Source organism: Squalius cephalus, assembly GCF_949319135.1.
Source record: "Squalius cephalus genome assembly, chromosome: 5".
Classification (NCBI taxonomy): Eukaryota; Metazoa; Chordata; class Actinopteri; order Cypriniformes; family Leuciscidae; genus Squalius; species Squalius cephalus.
Window position 1 is genome coordinate 24986856 of NC_137126.1, and position 8315 is coordinate 24995170.

The 8315-nt window shown below is 40.0% G+C and overlaps 1 protein-coding gene across 1 annotated transcript; it reads right to left on the bottom strand.

Annotated features, from left to right (window-relative positions):
• Positions 1 to 873: 873 nt before the first annotated feature.
• LOC307158098 (polyubiquitin-C) lies at positions 874 to 6063 on the bottom strand. Its single transcript, XM_079870383.1, has 2 exons — positions 5750 to 6063; positions 874 to 4116 (listed from the first exon to the last, which is right to left on the bottom strand). The coding sequence occupies exon 2, from the start codon at positions 4114 to 4116 to the stop codon at positions 1597 to 1599; it is 2520 nt and encodes an 839-aa protein (XP_079726509.1). The 5' UTR covers positions 5750 to 6063; the 3' UTR covers positions 874 to 1596.
• Positions 6064 to 8315: the final 2252 nt, after the last annotated feature.

Consider the following 8315-nt stretch of genomic DNA (forward strand, 5'->3'; position numbering starts at 1 on the left):
TATAATTATGAATTGTAGCTGAAATATAGCCATTGCATGCATGACGTCCACTACAGTGGACATGTGATTAATCAGAGTTTTCTTTCAATCTAAAATCAAAACTTGGAAATTTTTACTGTGATATGACCCATTAGATATTGCTTGATGCTGCAATATTTTTTTTTACCTACAAGAGTCTCCTAGGATAGAAGGAATCGGTGGATATTCTGGAGCAACTTGGCATGTCTGACTGACCCTTGGCCATCTTGGTTTGGAGGGGGAAAAAATCGAAACACAAAGGCTTGCCACTTGGTTGCAATTTATAGGATGATGCACCAGGGTCCAATGAAGAGATTGATGTGCAACTTTGCCATAAAAACCCGTGCAAATTCAAGAAAATGCTTTTTTAATAGCTGTCCACTGTAGTGACCACTATGCGTGAAAGGGTTAAGTTGTAAATTAACATGAATAATTAAGGAATATGAATGAATTATAAATGAATTAATAATGAATTATAAATCGACCTAGATTAATAAATGCAGTGAATTAATTCATAATACCTCATTAAGTAATGTTATGGAATTTAAACTTATTGTAAAGTGACTATTTTTCATTTATCAGCTGTTTAAGGATGCCGCGTTTGTACCAGTCTATGGTTTGGACGAGCCTTCATTTCCATGACCTTTCGGTGTTGTTACTATAGGCAAGGATTTATTTTTAGAAATAATTGTAGGCTATATAGGCCTAATGCGATGTCCATATGTGAAATAATTTGGAATAATAGATTTGAACAATTTATTTTCTCTACACAAACACTATAGCCGATTAAATATAGGCATGAACAAACATCATAGTAATTTCCATGACTAAAGGTTTTTTTTTTTTTTTTTTTTTACGTTCACCAGGAAAGCCCAATTAAAATTAATTGACCAACAACAAATAATAGGCTAATAAAGAAGGTACGCAATTCATAAAGTTTTGTTTAAAGTTACGTTAGAATTTCAGCTGGGTTATTTTAACAGACACTCGATGGCACCATCTTACCATTTTTGAAATTGATAGCAGCAGCTGTTAGAACAGGACCACCACAGGTGTTACTGAACTAGTTTTTCACCCCAGGTTCTTACCAACCAAATATAATATAACCAAATTAGGTATCTGCCATTCAGCTTTTAAATTAAACAATCTTTAATATTAATTTGTTACACTTATATAGCGCTTTCTAGGTACTCAAAGTGCTTTACAAGGAAGGGAGAAATCTCCTCAACCACCACCATTTAAAATAAAAAGCAAACAACAAGAAACATCACCCCAACTGCGATCCATTATCTATAGAAATGCTAGTGCTTGGCTCCAGGAATTTTTATTTGTTTGAAAATAAGTCCTATTTCACTCTTTTTAACTTTTACCAGATCTTGTATTACTAGTCATGCACAAACACAAAATCCACAATTTTTCATTTCAATGCTTTTATTTAGTCATTCTGAAGATAAAAAAACAGGTGGAAAAACATTAATACATGTAATGATTCAGATAAAGTATGAAGAGAAGAGGAGAAAAGTGGTGAGTGCATGGGGCTACTGAAATAATTAAATGTCCATCCCTGAGACTGTCAGTTTAAATATCTGAACCTCCTCTGAGACGCAGCACCAGATGCAAGGTGGACTCTTTCTGGATGTTGTAGTCGGACAGCGTGCGTCCATCTTCCAGCTGTTTGCCAGCAAAGATCAGCCTCTGCTGGTCAGGGGGAATGCCTTCTTTGTCCTGGATCTTTGCCTTGACATTCTCAATGGTGTCGCTTGGCTCGACCTCAAGGGTGATGGTCTTGCCTGTCAAGGTCTTGACGAAGATCTGCATTCCTCCCCTGAGACGCAGCACCAGATGCAAGGTGGACTCTTTCTGAATGTTGTAGTCGGACAGTGTGCGTCCATCTTCTAGCTGTTTGCCAGCAAAGATCAGCCTCTGCTGGTCAGGGGGAATGCCTTCTTTATCCTGGATCTTTGCTTTGACATTCTCAATGGTGTCGCTTGGTTCGACCTCGAGAGTGATGGTCTTGCCTGTCAAGGTCTTGACAAAGATCTGCATGCCTCCCCTGAGACGCAGCACCAGATGCAAGGTGGACTCCTTCTGAATGTTGTAGTCGGACAGTGTGCGTCCATCTTCTAGCTGTTTGCCAGCAAAGATCAACCTCTGCTGGTCAGGGGGAATGCCTTCTTTGTCCTGGATCTTGGCCTTCACATTCTCAATGGTGTCACTTGGCTCGACCTCAAGGGTGATGGTCTTACCAGTTAGGGTCTTGACAAAGATCTGCATGCCTCCCCTGAGACGCAGCACCAGATGCAAGGTGGACTCTTTCTGAATGTTGTAGTCGGACAGTGTGCGTCCATCTTCCAGCTGTTTGCCAGCAAAGATCAGCCTCTGCTGGTCAGGGGGAATGCCTTCTTTATCCTGGATCTTTGCCTTGACATTCTCAATGGTGTCGCTTGGCTCGACCTCGAGAGTGATGGTCTTGCCTGTCAAGGTCTTGACGAAGATCTGCATGCCTCCCCTGAGACGCAGCACCAGATGCAAGGTGGACTCTTTCTGAATGTTGTAGTCGGACAGTGTGCGTCCATCTTCCAGCTGTTTGCCAGCAAAGATCAGCCTCTGCTGGTCAGGGGGAATGCCTTCTTTATCCTGGATCTTTGCTTTGACATTCTCAATGGTGTCGCTTGGTTCGACCTCGAGAGTGATGGTCTTGCCTGTCAAGGTCTTGACGAAGATCTGCATGCCTCCCCTGAGACGCAGCACCAGATGCAAGGTGGACTCCTTCTGAATGTTGTAGTCGGACAGTGTGCGTCCATCTTCTAGCTGTTTGCCAGCAAAGATCAGCCTCTGCTGGTCAGGGGGAATGCCTTCTTTGTCCTGGATCTTGGCCTTCACATTCTCAATGGTGTCACTTGGCTCGACCTCAAGGGTGATGGTCTTACCAGTTAGGGTCTTGACGAAGATCTGCATGCCTCCCCTGAGACGCAGCACCAGATGCAAGGTGGACTCTTTCTGAATGTTGTAGTCGGACAGTGTGCGTCCATCTTCCAGCTGTTTGCCAGCAAAGATCAGCCTCTGCTGGTCAGGGGGAATGCCTTCTTTGTCCTGGATCTTGGCCTTCACATTCTCAATGGTGTCACTTGGCTCGACCTCAAGGGTGATGGTCTTACCAGTTAGGGTCTTGACGAAGATCTGCATGCCTCCCCTGAGACGCAGCACCAGATGCAAGGTGGACTCTTTCTGAATGTTGTAGTCGGACAGTGTGCGTCCATCTTCCAGCTGTTTGCCAGCAAAGATCAACCTCTGCTGGTCAGGGGGAATGCCTTCTTTGTCCTGGATCTTGGCCTTCACATTCTCAATGGTGTCACTTGGCTCGACCTCAAGGGTGATGGTCTTACCAGTTAGGGTCTTGACGAAGATCTGCATGCCTCCCCTGAGACGCAGCACCAGATGCAAGGTGGACTCTTTCTGAATGTTGTAGTCGGACAGTGTGCGTCCATCTTCCAGCTGTTTGCCAGCAAAGATCAGCCTCTGCTGGTCAGGGGGAATGCCTTCTTTATCCTGGATCTTTGCCTTGACATTCTCAATGGTGTCGCTTGGCTCGACCTCGAGAGTGATGGTCTTGCCTGTCAAGGTCTTGACGAAGATCTGCATGCCTCCCCTGAGACGCAGCACCAGATGCAAGGTGGACTCTTTCTGAATGTTGTAGTCGGACAGTGTGCGTCCATCTTCCAGCTGTTTGCCAGCAAAGATCAGCCTCTGCTGGTCAGGGGGAATGCCTTCTTTATCCTGGATCTTTGCCTTGACATTCTCAATGGTGTCGCTTGGCTCGACCTCGAGAGTGATGGTCTTGCCTGTCAAGGTCTTGACGAAGATCTGCATGCCTCCCCTGAGACGCAGCACCAGATGCAAGGTGGACTCTTTCTGAATGTTGTAGTCGGACAGTGTGCGTCCATCTTCCAGCTGTTTGCCAGCAAAGATCAGCCTCTGCTGGTCAGGGGGAATGCCTTCTTTGTCCTGGATCTTGGCCTTCACATTCTCAATGGTGTCACTTGGCTCGACCTCAAGGGTGATGGTCTTACCAGTTAGGGTCTTGACAAATATCTGCATCTGTAAACAAATTAAGAAAAATAAGATTAGCAACCATGCATAAACCAATATAAAAATATTGGCACACATTCAGTTACAGCAAAATAAAGGCAGAGCTCTTTCATGAATGCCTAAAGCTTCAGAAAGAGATAGCCTAGTATTTTTTGGAACACCACACATAAAATGTACCTATGGTCTAACAAGTATCTGTTAGGGATGGGTGTATTGATGCTGAAGTATTGATATATCAATACTGTACCAAAAGTAGCCTATAATATGAAACCATTTAGCCTATGCTTTTGGGAAACGCAGCATAGAACAATGCTTATCAGAGGACAGAAAAACATATGTTTGAGTTATTTCTAGGGGTGTGCACGAATTATCATTCCAAAAATACAATTTTAATTTTACTACATTGATTTGCTGGCTGTAGGCTAAATGTACTGAATCCATGATAAATGCCAAGCACTAAAACTCACAGATATAATTAAATGCACTGGGTGGCGCTGTGGAGCATGTTTAACAAGTTTTTTGTATTTTGATCTCATAATGTCGCTGTCTGCCTGGAGAAGTTTGAAATTACTTAGATGAAAATGATAACTAAATGATCTTACAAAATGGAATTACTTTTGATCACATGAATTAAGGAAACCAAGTTATCATAATATAAACCACCACAATGAGAAATCACATGAAATCCAAACACCAGTCCAATGAGGAAAGAACAAAAAAAAAAATTCCTAGTATCTGTGTTAGTCAATCAGAAAATGATGGAGGCAGTTCTGTCAACCTCAACCAATGGCATGAATTTAGGGTGGGGCTAAAAAAAATTTTTTTTGGGGGGGGGGGGGGGGGGGAATTTTTTCTGCCACAGTACAGCTGCATCATACATGACAATCTGTAACAAATACAATAGGCTAGGCCTACATCTATGGTGTATCAGAGTGTATTAATTATTTTTTTCTTAAAAAAGTAATGACAAAATAGGAATATGAGCCAAATCCATTTTATTACAGTGGGTTGTCTCTTTCAAAGGACTGCTTCCCAAAAAAAGAAGAAAGAAAAAAAAAACCGAGGGGGGAAAAAATGCATTATATAGCATTACAATTTTCTATGAAACCATTTTCCTCAAAGAACATGGAAGGCAAAATACATACGAAGTACGTGCTAAATTGTCTTAATTGTATTAAGACCATTTAGATTGTTACAAGTTATATTGAGTATTTATTGAATTTCCAAAAAGTGTTGAGCAAACAAACTAGCAAGAGGGCAAACCTACAAGATATTTTGTTTTATTTAAAAACTGAACTGCGCAACACCAAACATCATCTTCACTAACATGGCGGCTGTACAGTAACATCCGGGTTCTTTGTTCAAAGAATACTATGATTCAGCAAAAATACATAAGACAAAACTAACCAAATCGAAAGCAAAATACATGAACTTCACAATTAAATAATACATCCATTTCGGTAACGTAAGATGTTCAAGTCATTAACGTTACTTAACTTAGACGAACGCATTATAAATAACACAATACAGGTTAATACGTTTAGACATCCAGAAAACGACCGTATCAATTCAATAACCACAAGAAAAACGAAACATTAAGTCTTAAAGAACGTTATAAAACAAACTAAATGTTGAGTCTTACCTTTTATAACTTGAAATCGCTCCTCTCTGTGCTAGGAAACTGCCGTTGAATGCGACTGATACTGTATTTATACAAACCCAGGGGCGTGACGTTTACGGTACGTCACATGACCTGATTCTTCCGCAGTCAAACCTTTATTTGTTAAAACATTTAAATATGCTTTACGCTAAAGATTTATGATAAAAAAAACACATTTAGGAATGGTATGTTTTGTATCCGTATTTTAAGTGTATAATTATTATCATACAGTATCAAAAAAGGAAGTCTCCAGAATATGCCAGAATGGGCTATTCTGGTGATACACCCGAGGCAGTGATTGGCTGGTTGGGTTGTTTGTTCTCTTTGCTATTGGTGAATCAGACCATTGGAATCTGGACCAGACAAAGAACGAGCAGGCTATGTCATACAGTGATAGAAACAAAAAGAATAATCTGGAATTCATTATCTTAAACCAGTCTTGCTAATAAGTGTGTCAAAACTACAACCTGGGACCAGTTCTGCATGCTTTTAACTTTTTTAAACTTATAAATATAATAGGCCTACAGAAATGACAGGCTGTTATCCTTTGGTATGGTTTCTTCACAAATTACTGTTCCATGAAGTACATTATTTGTGTTTTAGCAGAGGCTTTTGTGAGACTTGTGCATGTCAACCAGTGCACTTAATATAGAACACAACTTGTGATGGCATTGCTTTGAAACATGTTGGCCTCAGACTCTCCGCAGTATCTGTTGCAGCAATGTAGGTCATTTTCTCTGGATGAGCAGACAGACAGTAACTCAGCTGGTCAACACTGCGACAAAGCTGGGTCTGAATTGCAAATTAAAAAATGATGGGATTTTGTTGAAGTTTTACCTTGTTGGAGTTTTTGTATAACCTCTTAAATTTTATTAAAGAAAGGTGTAATGCTTAAATTGTAATAATTGTCAGGGCTTAATTCTGTATTCTATAATACTGTACACAATTGCCCGGATTCACAGACAAGGCTTAGACTAAAATGCATGTTTGAGCTGTTTTAATCTTAAAATAGATCAGTGCCATTGTTTTGTTTCATGATGTTTTTTTTCTAAGGCACGTTTATAAAAGCTACTTAAATGTCCTAATTGAACTAAGGCCTAATCCTAGCTTAACCTAACCCCTGTCTGTGAAACCAGGCCTATGTGGTGGACAAGAAACTTTCTGTTTATTCCCATGTGACTTTGTGTTGCCATGCATGAACAACACTACAAACCAGAAGAACTAGCTCAAAGCTTGCTCTAAGGTTTCTGGTTACCTCTTGGTAATTCTTTCATCAGCACTTACAGTGCTGTGGGCAGGCTATTAAAATAAATACCACAAAATAGTTACCCAATTTAGGTAAACATTAATCAGTTTGCTCTTCAAAAAGAGATGGTATTGTGAAACTGCTCTTTGAGCCTTGTTTATCTGGACGGTCATCCTTAGTCGATTAGTATCGTTGTGGAATCAGGTCCTTGCTAATTCTTCCATGAGCTTGAACAGCTGCTAACAGATTATCTAGATCACCCAACTGGGCCAGTTTTCTTGAAACTGGGTGGTGGTGAAGGTGTTACATTTTAACTGATTTCACTCCTGATCATATACTGAAATTAACAATAAGTACATGGTAAAATAATCACCATCTGAGGGTTTTAGAGGGCAAGGACAAGATAGTAGTCCTTAAGATAGCGTAATCATCAGTTTGTTTTTAGCCTTATAGATATGGCCTGGTCTGCCCCGCGAGACTTGGCATTTGAAAGTGCTCTAATAATATCACAGGCTGGTCAGCATTTATGTTCATGTTATAAATGAGAGATTCTTTAAGCCCACTGCTCCCCTAAGGTGAAAATGTAATTTGTAGTGATTTTGCTTTTTGTTTTTAACAGCAAAGATAGGCTATATTTTCTATTGAACAACATACAAGGAAATTGTTTCTAAGACAATTACGGGAAATACATAACATAAATGTTCTTAAATTCACAAGCAATTTCCTGGTTACTATCGCCTGACCCACTGAAACACATCACACGAGCTGCCACATCACCAGACTGAACTCAAAATAATTTTTGTTCAGAAAGTTCCACATCACGTGTACCTTGAACTTTCAGGAGAGTGTGTTTGTGCGTATATCACTTGAACTATTTAACATCTAACTGTAACTTAATCTGTCATCAACATCAGACATTAGAAATACAGGGTGTTAAGAAATAATAATATTATATAATATTTATATAGGCAAACTTGCCTGTTTAAAAGTTTTACCACATTGTCAATTTAAACAGTCAATTTAAAGTTTTATATAACATCTTACTTTTGTGTCAAAATACAAATTGTTTAGGCTCATTTGGAATTTATATATTTTATTTAACAGCACACTGTCCAATGTGACACTGGATATCTGTATTAGGTTATACATTATTTGTTTACAATTCAGTCTATTTCGAAGAGAACAAGTTTTTCTTTCTGCTCTGATACTGTCGTGGACTTTGTCTGGGCTTGTTTTGCAACAGCTGAACGGGTGGAACCAGATGACGCCGAGGGCAAATGAGCTGGCTGAAGCATGTGACCC

Bases quoted from the DNA above. Each gene is read 5' to 3' on its own strand.
- LOC307158098 (XM_079870383.1), bottom strand. From the start codon at position 4,116: ATGCAGATATTTGTCAAGACCCTAACTGGTAAGACCATCACCCTTGAG.